Source organism: Pseudorca crassidens, chromosome 19 (assembly GCF_039906515.1).
Source record: "Pseudorca crassidens isolate mPseCra1 chromosome 19, mPseCra1.hap1, whole genome shotgun sequence".
In the NCBI taxonomy this organism is placed as follows: domain Eukaryota; kingdom Metazoa; phylum Chordata; class Mammalia; order Artiodactyla; family Delphinidae; genus Pseudorca; species Pseudorca crassidens.
This window is the reverse complement of record NC_090314.1, coordinates 56,243,626-56,263,716: the sequence shown is the minus strand read 5'-3', so window position 1 is coordinate 56,263,716 and position 20,091 is coordinate 56,243,626. Positions and strand designations below refer to the sequence as shown.

Below are 20,091 nucleotides of genomic sequence, written 5' to 3'. Positions count from 1 at the left end.
CAGAATGTTTTTATAACTCTTCAACCTAATTGTGTTAAAGCATATATTGAAATAGAGTTATTTGCTTATACATTTATATCCACTGATAGATTATGTATGAATCACTCAAAAAGGAGCCACTGACTGATTTATCTTTATTTCCCTGGAGCCTATCAAGGTCCTCAGAAAAATGTTAATTGACTGAATCAATTAAAGAAAGAGAGAACAAAAAACAGACTTGCCGGTCTTAATGATATACCAAGTCCAGGAAGGAATTCATGAGCAGACCTCTTTCCCCATCTATTGCTAGCTGGTTGATTTCCCCAAAGAGCTAACTCCCTTTGCTCTTTGCTCTGGCTGCCTCTCCCTGCCTTGCCCTGCCCCCAGGAGCTCTTTGCTTAATGGTCCCTGATATTTTAGTTGGTTGCAATACTTCCTTGTCCCACGCCCACTAGTTTAGCTAATTGTTCTAAACCTGTCCCTTCTGGTGGAGTTGGTGGAATGAGATTTTCTTCATCTCTGAGAATAGGGAGGAAATGGCAAACGGGAGAGAGATCTGGGTGCAGCCCCAGCTAGAGCCAGAGGGTAGGGACAGAGGCCAGGGTGGGGCTGGGCAGGCAAACTGAGTCAGGGAGGGTCTGGTCTGCCCTCCTGGGGCCTTTCCCTGGCCTGGCAGAGCCTCCTGAGACAGGAGAGCTGCCTGAGCTCTGACCATCACAGAAACAATTCCAGGCCTCCAGGGCCCCCCTTATGCCTCTGAAGCCCTAGAGGAGAGATCATTTTGTTCTGCAGCCCGTCCTTATAGTGGTCGGATTTTCAGACTCAAGAACCCGTGAGCTTTCTGGGGCATTTCGACAGAAAACCACCACCTCTTCTAAGGTACACCAGATACTGATTATAAACTTTGTGGGTATGGAGAGGGGTGGGTAGACATATTGTGTTAAATCTACACGTTTGATTAAAGTATGCATCCCAATTTCAGAACTGCTAAAATGTGAAAAAACGTGCATCTGAAATGAAGAATAGGGTATTTGGCATCGGGGCTGTTCTGGGAAATCAAGGGTGTTTGGCTGTTACCAGCCTACTCCCCGCAGCCTCTCCCACCTGGGAAGGTAGAGTAGGTTTAATCGGGTTCCATAAGCGCTCTATTCAAGGTCCTCTACGTGGGACGGAGGGATCACGTGACTTGCAAATGGCTGGCACTTGTGCCTACACCTCTACCCTGCCCCGGCAGACAGGGCTAATCAGTGACATTCCTGCAGCGTGGCCGAGGGATTGGAGCCCTAGCTGAAACGCATTCCTTGCCCCTGGTGTGCTCGGTTCTGGGAGGTGAGGCAGGGTGCGATCCGCGCTTTGCCGGAGACCTAACCACAGTGGATGGGGCCACAAGGGAGGGCACGTGGACCCCAGAGAAGGCTTCTGGGAGGAGAGGAGGTGATGTGTGAGTGGGGCCCTGAAGGGGAATAGGATTTTCTCATCCTGGAAAAGGGTGGTGGGCGCTCCAGGCAGAGGGAAGGACAGGGCAGGAGTTGGCAGGTGTGAAAGGGAAGATGTCCATGCATTTGTGAGCCAGCCGGCCGGGCGCTCCCGTGTGCCGGGGACACAGACAGAGCTTTTGCTCTCGTGGGGCTTAGATTCTGATGATAATACACAACCAAATCAATATATACTATCACATCTGGTCAGTGAGTGCTGGGACAAAAAATAAAGCAGGGAAAGGAGACAGAGTGGGATTGGGGTCAGGAGAGACCTCTCAGCAGGGACTTGTGAGCAACGGGCTGCGTGGAGAGAGGGCTGGGTAGGTGGTAAGAGATGCCATGGAAGGGGGCCAGGGCACTGATGCTCTCCCCGCCCCAAACAGGACCCCTTCCCTCCCAGCCCCCTTCCCCATCCTCGCCAAACAGGGAGCCCTCTGATGGGGCTGGGCCGGGTAGACCCAGGGTGTGCCCTTGGCTGCCTGGTAACCCTCTTCCTGACCTCGTGGTCTGGCCGCAGCTCACACCCCGGACAACTCCTTCATGGGCTTCGTGTCCGAGGAGCTCAACGAGACGGAGAAGCAGCTCATCAAAGGCGGCAAGGCCAGCAACATGGCCGTGGTGTACGGCAAGGAGGCGAGTATCTGGAAGGTGAGCCCCGCTGAACGCAAGCACCAGCCCTCGGCCCCCAGGGGCTCCCAGCCCCAGGATTCGGCTCCCATCTGCCGCCCCCGGCACCGGACGACGGTGGGAAACAGCCCCACCAATGGGTCAGAAAAGAGGCCTCGAACTGCCTTTGGAAGTACCACCCGGGGACTCATGCCTCACCCCTCTCCCTGCTCCCACGCCTTGCAACAAATTCAAATGGCTTAACCTTCCACCCTCCCTCAGATGGATCAACAGACACTCTCACCCCGCAAAGGGGGTTTAGGCTAGACGTGGGGATTCTGTGGGATGGGAGGCCGTGGAGGAGCAGGAGAGGCCTAGGAACTGGAACCCCGTCTTCAGGGCGGGGTCCCACAAGAAGCACCACCAGCATGGGAGGGTACCCACTCACCCCGCCACTGACTTGTCCTCTCTCCTCTTTTCTCTCTGCCCCCCCGGCAACGAGGCAGCTCCAGGTATGCCACGTGTTCCCTTCGCCTCCCGCCCCCCTCTACTCTATAGGGTCTCCCCTGGGGGTGCTCCCGAGGCGGGCTCCCCGGGGTTTGTGGCTCCTGTGGATGGACCAGACCAAGGTGGGAGGAGGGTGACGGGGACAGCGGGGTCTCAGGCTCTTCCCGGGGCCCTCTGAGGGGAGGCAGGCCCTGGAGGTCAGGGTCCAGCTCCGCGTGGCGCGGGGCAGCTCCTAGGATGGGCCATTGACCTAAGGCAGGCGGCATGAGGCTACAGGTTAATAATAAAGATGCCGATCGTGGGGAACGTTGAGCAGCCCCCGTACCCCATGTCAAGCCTGTCACGTGACCATCTTAGTTACTGATTCTCATGCTGTGTTGATTAGGATTAAGTCCAGCTGTCACAGAAAAGCCCTGAATAATAGTGATGGAGGCAAGATGCAAGTATGTCTTCTTTTCTGTTGACAAACTCTGGAGGTGTCAGTCCTGGCCTGACCCCTGGGGCTCTTCTTCCCTGGTTGACCCGCCCTGTTTAGTTCCCACCCTGGTCTTGCCTCATCATTTAAGATGACCACAGACAGTGCACAGTCATTACATCTGCCCTCCAGCTGGGGGGTGGGGGGAGAGGAAGAGGAGGAAGGAGGAGGGGTGGGGGAAGGTCAGGTTTAGGGACGTCGCCTGACCGTTACGCGCATCTCTTCCCCATATGGCCCTGTGGCTAGGTCTCCGTCCCGTGGCCATGCCTGGTCTCGGGATGCTGGAAGTGGCTGTGCCCCCGGCAACCAGGTGCCCAGCTCAGCCCTGGAGTCCTGTGACTGAGGAAGGGGGAGGAAAGCGATATTATGGTTCATCTCATGGTCTGTGCCACAACAACCCTATGAGCCCATAGCCGTGGCTAATATTGGTCCATCCAGAGCTTACTGTTGCCAGGTGCTCGCATATATTTTCTCACTTGACCATCAACTACGAGGTTAGAGTGACAAGCTAGTTAAGTGGTGGGGCTGGGATTTGAAGCCACATCTAACTCTAAGAGCCAGAACACTTAACTCCGACTTTACGTAGCCTCCCCGTTATGACGCCTTGGATAGAGGCAGAGAGACGCTCTGGATTAAGCTGGACTATGGGTCCAAGCCCGGGCTGAGACATCAGTGCCCACTGCCAGGTGTGGGGAGAGGGGCGAGGACTCATCCTCATTTGAGGCCAAACAAGCTGGCTGCCAGGATGCCCGGGGTGCTGGGAGCGAGCACAGACGGTGTCTGCTTGGACCAGAAAATACTGTTAAGAAACTGCTCCAAGAGAATGAGAGGTTATGAGGCCTGGGAAGAGAACAGTTTTCTCTCTAGCTCAGGAGCCTCTGGGTTAGCCAGGAGCAACGCTGTGCAGCAAGAGACCTCAAAGCAGCTGCTTCCAAAAAAAGACATCTCTGCTCTGGTCTTTGTGACCCAGGGAAGGCAGAGGTGGCCGGCTGAAGAAAGGAATGACAGCAGTATCCTGGGACAAGTGCCATCTAGAGTTCAGGGGACCAGGTGGCGAGAAGCGGAGGAGGGAGGAGGGTATGAGGTCGTGACATCCTTAGGGGAGCGGCAGCCGGGGTCAGGAAGAGGGCTTTGGAGGAGGCTTGTCTTATCCTGGGTCCCCAGAGCTGGAGGCTAAGGCTTAGATGCTGCTGTTTTAGGAGAGCCTGTCCCAGGGAGCAGGACTGAGGGATGGGAGAGAGGCTGCTCGTCCGGATGCAGGGCAAACCCAGCCTTGCTGTTGGAGGAAACATTCCAGACCTCAGGAGTGCTTCTGGGGGAGCTAAGGTGGACTTTTCAAACTGCAGCTTAGCTCTGGTTGTTTTCCTCCGCTGGTTTACTGAGGTATAATTGACAAAGAGAAATTGTATGTATTTAACGTGTACAACATGATGGCTTGATAAACATTTATATTGTGAAACGAGTGCCACAGTCAAGCTAATTAACACATCCACCACCTCAGTTATCATGTGTGTGTGGTGAGAACATTTAAGATGGACTGCCTTAGCAAATTTCAAGTATACAATATAGGTTTATTAACTATAATCACCATGCTGGACATTAACTCCCTGAATTTATTTATCTTAAAACTGAAAGTATGTCTCCTTTGACTCATATGTCCCCATGCCCCCCCACCCAGCCCTTGACACACACCATTCTACTGTTTCTATGAGTTTGACTCTTTTCAATTCTGCATATTAGTGAGATCATGCAGTATTTGTCTTTTTTTAACTCAGAGAGCCTTGATTAGCCTTTAAAATGAAGCAGAATAACTTAGAAACAATAGAATAAAAGGATATCAGAGGACTTTATATGTATTAAGAGTAATTATTGTTTTGTAAAACTTTAAGTTTTCATACATAAATACACACACGTGTATGATTAGGTGAAAAAAAGTTGCTCAACAGTGCATGTAACGTGAACCTATTTGTGCATGTATGTGTGTGGTGTTTTTTTTGTTTTTTTTTTTTTTGCGGTACGCGGGCCTCTCACTGCTGTGGCCTCTCCCGTTGCGGAGCACAGGCTCCGGACACGCAGGCTCAGTGGTCATGGCTCACGGGCCCAGCCGCTCCGCTGGGATCTTCCCTGACCGGGGCACGAACCCGTGTTCCCCCGCATCGGCAGGCAGACTCTCAACCACTGCGCCACCAGGGAAGCCCGTATGTGTGTGTTTTAAAGGAAATGTACACCTGCTTATAATGCATAAAAGATCTGAGGAAGGCACACAAGAAACTGTTAATAATAGCTGCTCTGGTAATGGGATCAGGAAGTTGAATGGGGGCTTTGGAGACATTTTCTAAACACTTTATGTCCTTGATTTGATTCTTTTCTAGGGCCATAATTCAGTTTTATAATAAGTAATCCTTTTACATTTTTGGTGTGATTACTGATGTGATTTGGCTCTGAATCTACCATTTTATTAGTTGGTTTCTTTTTTTTTTTTTACCTGTTCTATGTTCCTTTTCCGTTCATTTCTTATCCTTTTACATTGATATATTTTAAAAAATCCACCTCCCTTTAGCTAATTGTACTCTCATATTCTTTTGGTCCCGATCTTCTTAATATTTTTATACCCTAAAGGTTATAACACGCACCTTTGACTTATCAAAGTCTAAGCCAATACTTTTACGTTTCATTGGGTTATAAAAGAACTTTAAAATGTTTTATTTCTATCCGGCCCCAACTTATATGTTTCATGGTATTTTAATACTCTCCAAATATTTTATATCCCACGATATATTATTATCATTGTTGTTGTTATTGCTGCTGTTGTTTTGCAAAGTCAATATTCATTTACGTTTACCCACATTTACCCTTTGTATTGTTCTCTGTTCCTTCTTACATCTCTGAGATTCCATCTGGAATCATTGTCCGTCTCCAGAAGAAACCAACTTAGTCTGGGACTGCTGTTTTTGATTTTCTAAGAATGTCTCGGAGGATATATTCATTATGTACAAATTCTAGCTTGTCCTCTGCCTTCTGTCATTTCTGTTGAGAAGTCAGTGTAGGTCTGATTGTTCCTTTAAAGGTAATTTCTTTTTTATGTTTTCCTTTGCCTGGTTTGAAGGCTTCCGTTTGGTTTTCAGAAGTTTTACTATGAAAAGCCTGTATGGTTTTTTGCTTGTTTGTTTGTTTTGTTTTGTTTTTATCCTACATGGAGTTTGTAGATCTCTTTGGATCTGTGGTTTGACCTTTCACTAATTTTAGGAAATTCTCAGCTACTCTCTCTTTAAATGTTGCTTCTGCCCCAATCTCTCTCCTGTACTTCTGGGACTCCATTTACACAGACATTAAATCTTCATTATAAACCCTTGTCTCCAGCATTCTTTTCTGCAATTTCCATCCTTTAGTTTCTCTATGCTTCATTCTGGATGTTTTCTTTTGTTCTTTCAGTAAGTGAAGTTTCTCTTCAGCTGTGTTTAATCTGCTGTTAAATCCATCCATTTAGTCTTTAGTTTCTGCCACTGTGGGGTTTTTTTTTTCCATTTGGTTTCAAATTTTATCTTCTATTTCCTAGACTATATTCAGCATATTTATCTTAAAGTCTGTGCCTGGTAACTCCAGCATATAGATCTCCTATGAATCTGTTTTTATTGTCGTGTCTCTTGGGTGTTGATCATATAGTCTTGTCTCTTTATGTACGTGATTTTTTTTAAAAAAATCAAGGTATTTAAATTTTTAAATTTAAAAATCTATTTTAATAGCTTTATTGGGGAAAATTGACATGCAATACACTAAACTTGTTTAAAGTGTATAATTTTATGGCTTCTGACTTACGTGAAACGATCACCACAATCATGAGAGAGAATCGAGTGCTAACTAATATTACTAAACACAAGTTTAGTAATATTTTTCTTTTCCTCTCTCCATCACCCCTGAAATTCCCTTCTTCCCTTTGGCATCTCTTCCTCCCATCTCTCCTCTCCTCATCTCCAGGCAACCAGTGGTCTGCTTTCTGTCGCTATGGATTAGTTCTCATCTTCTATTGATATAATTTTATATAAATGGAATCATATGGTATATATTCATTTTTGTCTGGATTTTCTCTCTGAGTATAATTATTTTGAGATTCCTTCATCCTGTTGCATGTAACGATAGTTCATTCCTTTTTATTGCTGAGTAGTATTCCATTGCGTGGATGGACTACACTTTATCCATTTACCTGTTAGTGGACATTTGGGTTGTTTCCAGTATTTGGCTATTACAAATAAAGCTGTTATGAACATTCGCATACATATCTTTGTACACACATATGCTTTCATTCCTTGTGGGTAAATACCTAGGAGTGGAATGGCTGGGTCATATTGTAGAACTGTGTTTAACGTTTTAAGAAAAGTGGTTTTGCCATTTTACAATCCTGCCAGCAATGTATGAGAGTTCCAATTCCTTTACAAATTCATCAATACTTGGCATGGTCAGTCTTTCTAATTTTAGCCATTTTAACAGGTGTGCGGTATTATCTTATTGTGGGTTTAATTTGTAATTCTCTAATGACTAAGGATGTTGACTATGTTTCTCTGTGCTTATTTGTCTTCCGTTCATCTTTTTTGGTGAAATACCTTCAAAAAGGTTGCCCATTTAAAAGATTGGGTTGTTTATTTTCTTATTATTGAGTGGTTAGAGTTCTTTACATATTCTGGATATAGGTTCTTTAACAAATAGATGCTTTGCAAAAATTTTCTCCCAGGCTGTGGCTTGTCTTTCTCTTAACAGCATCTTTCAAAGAGCAAAAGTTTTTAATTTTAATGAAGTCCAGTGTTTTCTTTTACGGATTGTGCTTTTGGTGTATCCAGGAAATCTTTGTCTAACCCCAGGTCACAAAGATTTTTCTCCTATGAGTTTTATAGTTTTAGGTTCACATTTAAGTCTGTGATCCAGTTTGAATTAACTTTTATATATGATATGAAGTATGGGTTGAAGTCCTTTTTTCCCTTCCCTTTCCTTTTTTTTTTTTTTTTTTTTTGCATATAGAGTGATCCATGACTGTATGTTGAAAAGATTATCCTTCCTCTACTGAAATGTCTTTGCATCTTTGCCAGGATTCAATTGACCCTACATGTGTAGGTCTATTTCTGGACTCTCTGTTCTGTTCTGTTGATCTGTCTCTCTCGATGCCAATATCACACTGTCTTGATTCCTGTAACTCTACAATAAGTCTTGAAATCAGGTAATATAACTCTGCCCAATTTCTTCTTCTTTTTCAAAGTCATTTTGTCTCTTCTAGGTCCTTGCATTTCCAAATGAGTTTTAGAATTAGCTTGTCAATTCCTATTTTAAAAAGCCTGCTGGGATTTTGATTGGGATTTTACTGGTTCCCTTTTCTTTTTGAGGAAAGCTACCTCTAGGTAGTTCTGGAAAATGAATATGAAAAACTGTAGAAATAATTTGAGGTCAAGGATGATACTCTCTTCTTCCAGAGAGGATTTACTTTTATCCTTGGATTACAGCTGGGGCCCTAGCAGTCCCAGGTCACCTCAACCAATGATAGTGATTGAGACAATTTTAAAAGGATTCAGCCCCTGCCAGAGCTGCTCTAGTTCTGGTCCCTCCTTTCTTCCAGGCTGTAACTCCTCAGAGTTCCAGCCCAAAGTGTGGATTTCCATCAGGGCTCCCCATCTTTGGCAGGCCCCAAACTCTGACTTTTGTCTTCCAGGTCTGCTTAGCTGCCTAGATGCTGCCCCTGGAATCAGCAGGTGCCCCCAGGAGGAAAACCAACCCCAACGCTGGCCTCAGCAATCTCTTTTCCTCCTTCTCCCTGGTCTTGGCCTTGTCATTCTTCATTCTTTGTTAGATTTTCCAGGGCCTTCATAGATGTATTTTACATTTTCCCATTTTTCCTGGTCATTCTCAGAGGCAGGGCTGATCTGCATTACCCAAAGTGGAAGGCCTCCTTGTGAAAAATGTATACAGTTTGAGTTTCAAAATGTTAATTGTTAACAATTATTCTGACGTCCATTGATAATATTCTACAAGAGCTGTGGTTAATAAAGTGAACCTGGGCTGGAGCTCATGGTGGTCTGATCTCACGCTGGCTGGCGGGACGTGGGGAACCATGAGTTCTTTTCCTCTGACCCATTGGCCTGTTGGGAACTAATCCTCCCTGAAGAGAGCCCCACGCCCCACCCTTCTCCGTGATCTCGAAGCTAATTCCCCTCCCTCTCTTCTGCGAGCCTCAGAAAACCTCTAAAAAATAGAACCCAGCAGCCGATCCCATGCTTGTTCCCGTCGAGGTCCTACACCGACCGCAGCTCGCTCCCAGCTCAGGGCCCTGGCCGTAGCGTCAGATGGGTGCCCGGACGCTGAGAGGTTATGTATTCACCTATGCTCCGTGCCTCCTCAGAGGTCCTTGGAAGTCATCAGGGATTCAGGGGAGGCCATGTAGCTCCAGCTGGATACAATTAAATGTTGGTCTCAATGGGAGACCTTTGGAAAGAAAACAGGTCGGTGGCTAAAAATAGTCTGGAGGCCTCTGGTCTAATCCAACCTCTGTAACTCATCGATAAAGAAATTGAGGACCAGAGAGGGCAGGGGCCTCCTCAGGGTCACACAGCTGGTTAGGGGCCGACCTGAGACTGGCCCCATGTTTTCCGACTTCCTGACCGGGGGCGTCTCTTCAGCTGGCTCTGCCGTCTGAGGTTGGAGCAAGGCTCCCATCCCCTCCATCTCCTCTTCCAGGGGAAGGAGAAGTTCCTGAGCATCCTGAACAAGTACATGGAGATCCACGGCACCGTGTACTACGAGAGCCAGCGGCCCCCCGAAGTCCCGGCCTTCGTGAAGAACCACGGCCTCTTGCCGCAGCCTGAGTTCCAGCAGCTGCTGCGCAAGGCCAAAGTGAGCCCCACCCCGTCCTCCGTCCTCACCCCAGCCCGGCCATAGATGTCCAGGAGGTGCCCATACGTGCCTGCCATGCCTGCCACCATCACTTGTGGCCCCCTCTACGTGTGGACATGCCCAGCACACTCTGCTGCCCTGAGCCTCGTGTCTGGGCCTCTTAGGGGCTGGTCAGAGCTGGGGGCAGAGATGGGGATGGTCATCAGGCAGGGGAGGCCCCACAGTGAAACGGATCTGAGTGGGGCTCAGTGATGGTGAAGAGGAGTTGGGCTGCCCACCTGCCCCCCCGCCCCAACAGCAGTCCAGCCCAGCTGACTCCTGGACCTGGCTTTCAGAGCCACTGAGAGGGTGGAAGGGCAGGCTGGGGGCAAAGGGACGGGGCGCAGCCTGGCTGGAGTTCCATCGGGCCAGTAGTTCTGACGAACTGCTTCTGGAATTCCCTGAGCTGTGTCCCTGAAGCGTGATCCTGCTGTTGGGCCCTGAAGTGTCAGCGAAGGCTGGAGAGTCTCTAGCCAGCTGCCAGGTCCTCTCCTGTTCTCACCATAACTTATTTCTTCAGGCCTCGTGTGTGTGTGTGTGTGTGTGTGTGTGTGTGTGTGTATGTGTGTGTGTGTGTGTGTGTGTGTGTGTGTGTGTGTGTGTGTGTGTCAGGGTGGAGAGAGGTTATCTTTGTGCAGTGAGCAACCTGAACAACCCTACATGGCAACCCCAGATTCAGAATCACTTATTGATCACCTTCCAGGGGCCAACCCTATGAGCACTCCTAGTACAAGTCAGGTACTGAATGAATGTTTTTTGGGTGAATGAGTAAAGGTCCTTTGAGGTCAGCTGTAGGAGTGGCCTGAAGCCTTCTAAGCTTGGGAACCCTTGTTCTTTTCCCCTCCAGAATCATAGCCTTTAGAGCAGGAGGAGGCCATTGATATGACCTAACTAGATGTCCTGATTTCACAATGGCTGAGGCACACAGCTGCTCTGGGCTCTCTGCTGCCCCAGCTGCCTCCTGTGAATGTCCCAACCCCAGCCTCACTCCCAGCTTCCTGGGGCTCCTGGGCTGTGATACCCAACCTTCCCTGACCATCGTGCCACCTCGGTTCTGCAGCTCTTCATAGGGTTTGGCTTCCCCTACGAGGGCCCTGCCCCGCTGGAGGCCATCGCCAACGGCTGTGTCTTCCTGCAGTCCCGCTTCAGCCCGCCCCACAGCTCGCTCAACCATGAGTTCTTCCGGGGCAAACCCACCTCCAGAGAGGTGAGTGGGAAGGGCCTGGTCCCACATCGGGAGGGTCCGAGATGGGACCCCTGCAGTTCCTGGAAGGGGGAGACTGAGACACGGGGTGAAGGGAGAGATAGGACAGATGGGTGGGGGGCTTTTGCTCTTCACGCAGCCCAGCTTGGCAGGCAGAGGGAGAAGCCTCCCATCTCTGTGCCCTGGCTAGGTGTTCTCCCAGCATCCCTACGCAGAGAGCTTCATTGGCAAGCCCCACGTGTGGACTGTCGACTACAACAACTCAGAGGAGCTCGAAGCAGCCATCAAGACCATCGTGAGAACCCAGGTGAGGCTCGGATCCAGTCAGGCCACCAATATTCCTAAACTTTGCGTCTTTGCTATAATTAGAAGAAGATGCTCCTCTTGGTGAATTCAGACTTGCAGGCCTGGGCTGGCAACTTGGATGCGTGTGTGTTTGTTGAGGGAGTGGGGGGCAAACCTGCCTCTGTGCTGTGAGCAACCCGCACAACTGTACAGGGCAGCCCTGGATCCAGAATCATTTATCGCGTGTCTCTGGGGGCCGGGTCCTGTGAGCACTCCTGGCACAGGTTAAGTGCTGAGGAAATGTTTTCGGGATGAAAGCGTGAAGGTTCTTTGAACTCTGCTGTCTCTGTGGTCTTTCAGCAGCACATCTCAGACTATAACGTGCATACAGATCACCTGGGGGTCTTGTTAAAGCGCAGGTTTAGAGTCAGCAGGTTGGGTGGGGCTGAAGCCCTGCATTTCAAACCAGGTCTGGGTGGTGCCGCCTTTGCGTAGCAAGTGGGTAGAGCGTTCTGCGTCTCCTCCAGCAAGTAAGTGTTGGTGGGTGTGGGCGGAGGGCGAGGAGGGGCTCGTGCAGCTCCTCTCCCCGGTGGGCACCTCTGTGGCTTCTGATGGCTCCCTGTGCGTGTGCGCTCTCGCGGTCCCTTCATTTTGAGAAGCGGGCAGACTGTGTGAGCACATGGGGGAGGGGCAGCCCTGCTCTCCGTGATCCCTCTGGACCCATTTCTTGCTGTAGCTCGGACACCAGGCTGAGCAAAAAACCCCACTCCTGTCAGGTCCCCTTCTCTGCCCATCACCAAGGTCACCGAGCGTGCCCTCCCTGGCGGGGGGCAGGGGGTGGTTGTGCTGCTCTGGGCGGACCTGTGGCAGAATCAGAGAGCATTAGGCTGCTGGGGCAGGGGCCACCGCAAGGGAGAGCCCTGCCCGGGAGGACACACAGCTGTCTGGGGAGCTGGGGACACTGCCGGGCTTTGGGCAGAGGCCAGCGCGCATCGATGCCCCATACGGTCTTAAGGGCTTAACTTCGGGTCCAGAGCCCTGCTTGGTTGTCCTGACCGTGAGGCAGGGCTGCGTATTTTTTTAAATTTTCTTTTGGCTGTGCCATACAACTTGCAGGATCTTAGTTTCCTGATCAGGGATTGAATCCAGGCCCTGGCAGTGAAAGTGCCAAGTCCTAACTACTGGACTGCCAGGTTTTTTTTTTGTTTTTTTTTTTTGCGGTACGCGGGCCTCTCACTGTTGTGGCCTCTCCCGCTCCGGAGCACAGGCTCCGGACACGCAGGCTCAGCAGCCATGGCTCACGGGCCCAGCCGCTCCGCGGCACGTGGGATCTTCCTGGACCAGGGCACGAACCCGCGTCCCCTGCATCGGCAGGCGGACTCTCACCCACCGCGCCACCAGGGAAGCCCTTTTTTTTAAAATTTTACTTATTTATTTATTTGGTTGCACCAGGTCTTAGTTGCGGCAGGCAGGGTCCTTAGTTGAGGCTCGCCGACTCCTTAGTTGTGGCATGCGAACTCTTAGTTGAGGCATGTGGGACGTAGTTCCCTGACCAGGGACTGAGCCCGGGCCCCCTGCACTGGGAGCTCAGAGTCTTAACCACTGCGCCACCAGGGAAGTCCCTGCATTGTTTTTTCTTTTTAACACCCTCCTGCATCCCGTGGATCAGTCCCTCCCATTCGGCACTCTCGGTCTTAGCCCACCCCCTCAGCAAATGACCCCAGAAAATCCATGCCCACCCTGCCCACCCCCTTCTTCTACCCACCCCACTCTCGTTATTCCCTCCTGTCTGGGTGTGAGTGTTTCTCTAGTGAAAGTACCAAGGAAACTGCTGTGTCACAGCCTAGGTGCATCTCTGGTCGTGGCAGATGTGGCCAGGTTGACCCGCGAAGTGGCTGAACCCCTGGACCTCCACCAGTGGTGCAGGGAGAGCCCTCTGCCCCCTCTTAAGCAACCGCTTAAACAAATCCTCCTCTGCTGGAAGTTCCTCCAGGTCCTGGACTGAGGTTGGGCTCTTCCCGGAGCTGACCCCAGGCAGGGATTTGAGCACAAGTAGTTTGTCTGGGGGGTGATTCCAGGAAGGAAGGTCCTGGAGTGCCGGTGAGTCAGGGTGTGTCATCAAGAAGGTTACCCCTGCCTCCAGCCACCTGGTGCTCAGTGCCGGCGGGGACCTCCGAGAGGTGGGGTACTCGCATCCCGGATTGTCCTGAGAAATGAGGAGACTGGGGTGTTTTTCCCACAGCTGCATCCACTGCTGGCTGAGACTGAACCGGGAGGGCAGGTGTCAGCTCTCAACACTGAGCTGAGCAAGCTAGAGAAAGCCGCCCACCCCCCGACAGACGGTGGGGGAGGGCGCTGTGAGAACCTGCCCTGCAGGGGACCCCCATCCTGCACTCTGTCCCTGCTCCCTCTCTGCACCCCTTGCAAAAGCAACCCTCTGGGACTTCCACCCTAGGGGAGCAGGGCCGGGGTGGGAAGGGGACCAGGAAGGCTTTTGTCCACCCCCAGGCCTCAGGTCGGGCTCCACCTTCAAGATCCCTGGTGACTGAGTGAGTGAGATCCCAGCCCTGTGGAGAGCCATGTTCCCAGCCGCAGACCTAAACAGGGGTGTATGTTGGGGGGCGTCTGTGCGTGTGAGCATGCTCATCTATTCACGCGTTATTTCTCGCTGGACACAAGAAATTGGTAACAGTGCCTGCCCTGGGGAAGGGGCTGGGCATCTGGGGTCATAGGAGAACTTGCTTTGCCTTGTTTTCTCTTGATTTTTTAAAACATGAACATCTGTTTAATTGTTAGTTAATTAAAAATCAGGGCTTCCCTGGTGGCGCAGTGGTTGGGAGTCCGGCTGCCAGTGCAGGGGATGCGGGTTCGTGCTGCGGAGCGGCTGCGCCCGTGAGCCATGGCCGCTGAGCCTGCGCGTCCGGAGCCTGTGCTCCGCAGTGGGAGGGGCCACGACAGTGAGAGGCCCGCTTACCGCAAAAAAAAAAAAAAAAAAATCAGTAACAAAAGGGTCCAGGAACCAAGGTACTGCAAATTCGTCAGGCTGACTTGCAGCTGGACCCCAAACCAGCCCGTGGCCCCCCTGCCTTTAGCCATCCCACCCCCACCCTGACTCTTGGGCAGTTAACCCTTTACCCGAGAATTGCCTGAGAGGTGTTTAAAATGCAGATTCCTGGGCCTATCCCCAGCTTCTGATTTAAAAGGACCGGTGCAGCCTTGGAGTTTGCGGGTTTTTAAAATTTTTTATTGAAATCTTGCTGGTTTGCTCCCGCCCCCTTCCCCCCTCATCATCACAGGGCAGCAATCCCGGCAGGACCAGCACCTGCCGTTCTGTCCAGACGGATCACCGCGCACACCTATAATTAGACCTAATGGGGGTAATTTCCAGGCAGGCTGGCTCCTCCGGTGGGAGATTCACGGCAGGCGGGACGTGGCTGCTGCGAATGGTCCCCTCCCTCGCACGGGTGGAGGGGGGCTTAGAATCACCACGTGACGGGCTTCAAACCACCCCGGGGGATGACTCGGTGGCTGCCGCCAGGAGCAGGCAGGGTGATATTTGGAGGGGAAATCTCTTCTCTGGTGGGTTTATTTATAACCAGGACTTGAAGTCTTGGATCCGAGGCGACTGGGGATCCCCTGGGGCAGCAGCTGGCGGCCGGGGCCTCCGTGGCCATCAGCTGGGGTTGGGATTGGCTGTGTGGAGCTCAGGGCTGGAAAGGCTGTGCTGGCTGATGGGCTGTGAAGTGGTGGCTGGATGTGGACCTGGGGATTCTCTGGGATCCCGGATCTGCCCCAGGATTAAGGACACCGACTCACAGGGCAGGTGAAGTCAGAACCGCGGCGCGGTCAGATGGGTGGGGCCTGGTCCCGAGAATCAGTCCTGGTGGTATCTGCTGCTTCCCTGAGACCCTCCTCAGCTTGAAGTCGGGGATGTCCCCTGGGCCAGAGGGCCCATGATGGGCCTCCAGCCCTTCGAGGTGGGGTCTACAGGAGGCAGGACCCAGCGCAGCCTGATTGGGTTCTGACACACCCATCTCTGATGCGGAGAAAGGACTTGGGCAGACCAGCAACATTTCACTACCTGGGCTGAAACTGCCTGATTTCTGGAGCTGCTGGCAGGGAAACGGCATCATCAGGAGGCAGCTGGGCTGGGTATGGTGCCAACACACATGGTGGGGAGTGGGGGGTGGGGCCAAAGGCTAAAAGAGACCTTCCTCTGAGTCTGAGACGAACATCTCCCAGGTCACCGCCATCTCGCCTCCCGCCCACCTGGCCGACAGTCTCCTCCAAGGAGGCTGTGTGTGCTGGGCCACCGAGGGTTGCTGTAAACGGGGAGGGGGTGGCCAGGTAAGAAGACTGGAGAGGAGGTGGGGGTACCCGCGCTGGGGAGGCGGCCTCATCACCTCTTCCGTTCCCCTTGCTCCTTGCGCCCCAGCTACCAAATCCACCTGGTCCCGTCGGCCCCAGCGTGCGCTGTTCTGTAACTCTGATATTTAGACTGACGGTATGTGGCCTCCCTTTGGGGGCACCTAGTTCATGTAGCTCCCGGGTGCCTGGTCCGGGCAGGAAGCTTTACAAATGTCATCTCATTCCACCAGGCTGGGAGATGCCCTGTGTTGCTTTGCGTGCAACTTCCACATCTTGGGCAGGACACAGGCAGAGCTGGGGATGCTTTTTCGTTCCGTGACCAGTTCCTCAGGGACTCCTGGGTACCAGGCATTGTGCCAGGCCCCGGGGATTCGGTGGCGAACAGGTTGTGGTCCCACAGCCCATGGGGCTTATGACCTGAGGGAGACAAGGGGTAAATCAGAGATGATGACACAGGCACTAATTCTCTACTGGGAAAGTCTGGAGTGTGTGCAAAGGAAAGTGGTCCTTTAACAGGAGGGGGGGGAGTGGAGGTCTGGGTCTGCTTCCTGGAGGAGGTGACGTCTAAGAGGGGAGGGTGCATCCGGTGGTTGGCTGGGGAAGAGCAGGCATCACGGCCGAGGAGGGGATGGAATGCCGAGCTTTAGGGAAAGAGGAGAAGCTCAGCGGAAGTGGGAGGGGGTCAGGGAGGGATGAGCTGTCGTGAGGCCCCCGAAGGCCACTGAAGGGTGCACCGGGGAGCGGGGCATCTGCATGGATAGGGTGGTCGGCTCCCTGGGTGCAGGCCGTGAGAGCCCCCAGATCTGGCTGCTCCCAGGGCCGAGCAGCCAGGTCTGGGGAGGCCCAGGGCTGCTCCTGCCCCATGTGTCTGCCTGTCTCTCGCACAGGTGGACCCCTACCTGCCCTACGAGTACACGTGTGAGGGGATGCTGGAGCGGGTCCATGCCTACATCCAGCACCAGGTAGGTGGGTCCCCCACTCTCTGTCTCCAGGGGCCGAGCTGGCTCCAGTGTCTGAGGCCCCACCTCTGCCCAGGGTGCAGCGTGCTTTAACCTCCAGGTCCTTCTCCAATCTGTTTGCTTCTGCGCGGGGGTTGGAGATGGGCGGGGCCGAGCAGTACTGCTCAGAGACCAGGCCTGGGCCACCCCTGCCCTGGGCCCCCAGCTCGAGTCTCAACCCCCATATCACAGCACAGAAATGCAAGGACTCATTTTTCATTTTTATTACACAGTTGTTTAGAAGTTTAGTGAGTGAGTGGGGCGTAGGGAAGACCCTCCCCCTGCACCCCCTACCCAAAGGATGAGTTGGGAGTGAGGTATTCCATTTCCCCTCTTGACAATGCTTTCCTCTGGGCAGGACTTCTGTGCGGCCCCAGGCCCTGCCCCCGCAGGGGCCCGAGCCCCGGAGAGCCCCTTCATCCTGGCCCCCAACGCCACTCACCTCAAGTGGGCCCGCAACGCCAGCTTGGCCCCCGGGGCCTGGCCCCCAGCGCACTCCCTCCGGGCCTGGCTGGCCGCCGCTGGGAGGGCCTGCACGGACGCCTGCCTGGACCACGGGCTGATCTGCGAGCCCTCCTTCTTCCCCTTCCTCAACAGCCAGGACGCCTTCCAGACGTGAGTGAGCCCCGGCCCGACCCGGCCCAGCTGACCTCACCTGTAGCTCCTTTGCTCCCGTGGCCGCCTTGCCCCCGGCCCTGCCAGCAGTGGGGGCATGCGGTGCTTTCCAGTGAGTCAGGAAGGATCCAGAAGGGACCCTCTGGGCAGGTATCCACAGCACAGCTGCCCACTCTTGGCAAAGCCTCTGCCCCAAACCACCAGGGGAAGCTCCCTGCTCAGTTGTGGCGCATGGTCTGTGGCCTGGACCTTCTAGGTCCAGGCCACAGAAGCTGCCCCAGGTTCCCCCTGATGGGTGAGCCTGGGCCCCCCGCCCTCCTGCCCACTCTCCTCTCTCACAGCAGGGGTGAGAAGGAGCTGCAGCCCAGCGTTTGTCCTGGCGCCTCCTAGAGACGTCTCCCTGGGTCTGGAATGGGATGGGCCAGGGAGAGGGAGTGGGCAGTGCCAGGCTGGGGCAGCCCCCGCCCCGCACGCTGAGTGACCACCTCCGTTGGTGCCCACCCAGGCTGCAGGTGCCCTGTGATGGCACTGAGTCGGAGATGAACCACCTGTACCCGGCCTTTGCCCAGCCGGGCCAGGAGTGCTTCCTGCAGAAGGAGCCTCTGCTCTTCAGCTGCGCCGGCTCCAGCAGCAAGTACCGCCGGCTCTGCCCCTGCCGAGACTTCCGCAAGGGCCAGGTGGCCTTGTGCCAGGACTGTCTGTGAGGGCGCCCACCCGGCTGGCCCTCCCTGCCGCAGGAGAAAGCACCAGCAGATTCTGAGCTCCAGCGACCCGCCCTACCCACGCCCCCGCCCCCCCCCCACGCCCGCAGGCTGGAGCCTCCTTTCTTGGCCGGGACGTGGGCCGAGCCGATAGGTGCGCAGGTCTGGGGAGGGAGGCAAGTCTGCCGAGTGCCTGGTGCCCGCCCTAGGCAGGCTCCTTGCTCTCACCCCAAGGGCTCGTGGCAGCGTTGTGGCCAAGCAGCTGGGAGTTGGTCAGAGGGTCCCACTGGCCCAGGAGCAGATGGTCGGAGGCCCCTTGCTTTGTGCAAGACCAGATCTGGACCAGGTGGAGTGAGGGCCTTTGTCCTTCTTGGGCCCAAGGATGGGGCCTCTGGGCATACGATAGAGGAAGCGGGGTGATGCTTGCCCAGTGGCCCACTGGAGGGTCCACAGAGTGGGGAGTGATGTGTGAGGGGTCAGCCTTGTCCCTGTGGAATTGTTTGGGGTGTGGACAGAAAGGGCCAGGGACTGGGGGAAGGCCAGGCTGGGGGACCCTGTTCATGCCTCCTCAGCCCCCCCACCCCTCCTGTTTTCCCAGATTCCCCTCCTTTCCACACTTGGGCACCACAGTTAGGGTTGCAGGGACCACTTAGACCCTGGGTTGAATTGTTTCCCTCTTGCTTATTCCAACTTTCTTCACTTTGGGCATTTCCTGAAACCTGTCCCAGCATGACTGCGATTCCAGACCGTGGATTTGTTTCCAAAGCCTCAGTCCCCACCCCAGCCTCTGAGCACAGGCTCTAGAATCTACCCTGCCCCCACCTCCTAGCATCTTTTGTCGGCTTGGGATGAAGCTTCAGCCCCATGGCACACGTGGCCCAGTTCCTGGATGCCCAGGCCTGCTACCCCCACGTAGCCACCCCTGCCCCATCAATGCTGTGTCCGTGTCCCTAACCTCCAGCTTCCTCCAGCCTCCAACCGCCTCTGGATCCAGCCGTCCATCCGTGTGGCATGCCTTCCCCTTCACCTGAGGAAACAGATGGGGCCGTCAGAAACACTGCCACCCCAACCCCGTCTTTAATCCCACTCCCTTCCAGGCAACCCGCCCCACCCACCTAGGCCTGCCCCTCCTCCCTTCCAGGGAGGCAGCCGCAGGGCCCTGCGTCCAGAGGGCAGGGCCTGAAGGTGGATACCTCCCATCAGAGAGCCCTCTCGGCCTGGGCAGCTCCTGTGGTCACAGAAACTCAACAGTCACCAAGGACCTGACCTGTTGGCGGAAAGCAATAGAGATACTCTTTTCTCTCTTTTTTTTTTAAAGATTTCTTGAAATAATAAATATTTTATTGGGATGTGAGGTGCAGAGGAGGAGCTGTGCTGTTTCTCATCTTTTCCTGGGATGCCCAGGCCTGGAGGAGTGAGGCGGTGTGAACACCCTGGGTGGGTGGGGGCGGGGGTGAATATCTGGGGCCCCCGGGCCCCTCCTCCACATTGTCACTCCATCTACAAAGTTGGGGCTGTGTCAGGCTGCCTAAAGGAAGTCCTTGCGTGCGCCAGAAGTCCACGGCCCCTCCCACCACTCCAGCACTGTGACTCCAGGGACCCCGCTTGACCAGCAGGGCTGGATCCAGTTCTGTTCACCTGGGGCTGGCCTCTGCTGGCTGTGGTTGCTGTGAGGTCAGAGAACATAAATGCATTTTGATGAGAGCCTGAGCCAGGTCGTGATAAGAAGACTAACTAGGGGAGGGAGATCAAGATGGCAGAGTAGGGACTTCCCTGGTGGCGCACTGGTTGAGAGTCCGCCTGCCGATGCAGGGGACACGGGTTCATGCCCTGGTCCGGGAAGATCCCACATGCCGCGGAGCGGCGGGGCCCGTGAGCCACGGCTGCTGAGCCTGCGCATCCGGAGCCTGTGCTACGGAAGAAGCCACAACAGTGAGAGGCCCGCGTACTGCAACAACAACAACAA

General features: G+C 53.6%; 1 protein-coding gene across 1 annotated transcript in view; it reads left to right on the top strand.

The window, feature by feature from the left end:
* Positions 1 to 19,479, top strand: part of MGAT5B (alpha-1,6-mannosylglycoprotein 6-beta-N-acetylglucosaminyltransferase B) — a 68,035-nt gene extending 48,556 nt beyond the window's left edge. The window contains exons 11-17 of the mRNA XM_067717666.1: positions 1,975 to 2,105; positions 9,760 to 9,915; positions 11,015 to 11,161; positions 11,349 to 11,465; positions 16,699 to 16,773; positions 17,168 to 17,424; positions 17,930 to 19,479. Of these exons, the coding sequence (XP_067573767.1) occupies positions 1,975 to 2,105; positions 9,760 to 9,915; positions 11,015 to 11,161; positions 11,349 to 11,465; positions 16,699 to 16,773; positions 17,168 to 17,424; positions 17,930 to 18,128 (1,082 nt within the window). The 3' untranslated portion in view covers positions 18,129 to 19,479. The remainder of the gene's footprint in view (positions 1 to 1,974; positions 2,106 to 9,759; positions 9,916 to 11,014; positions 11,162 to 11,348; positions 11,466 to 16,698; positions 16,774 to 17,167; positions 17,425 to 17,929) is intronic.
* The last annotated feature ends 612 nt before the right edge of the window (positions 19,480 to 20,091 follow it).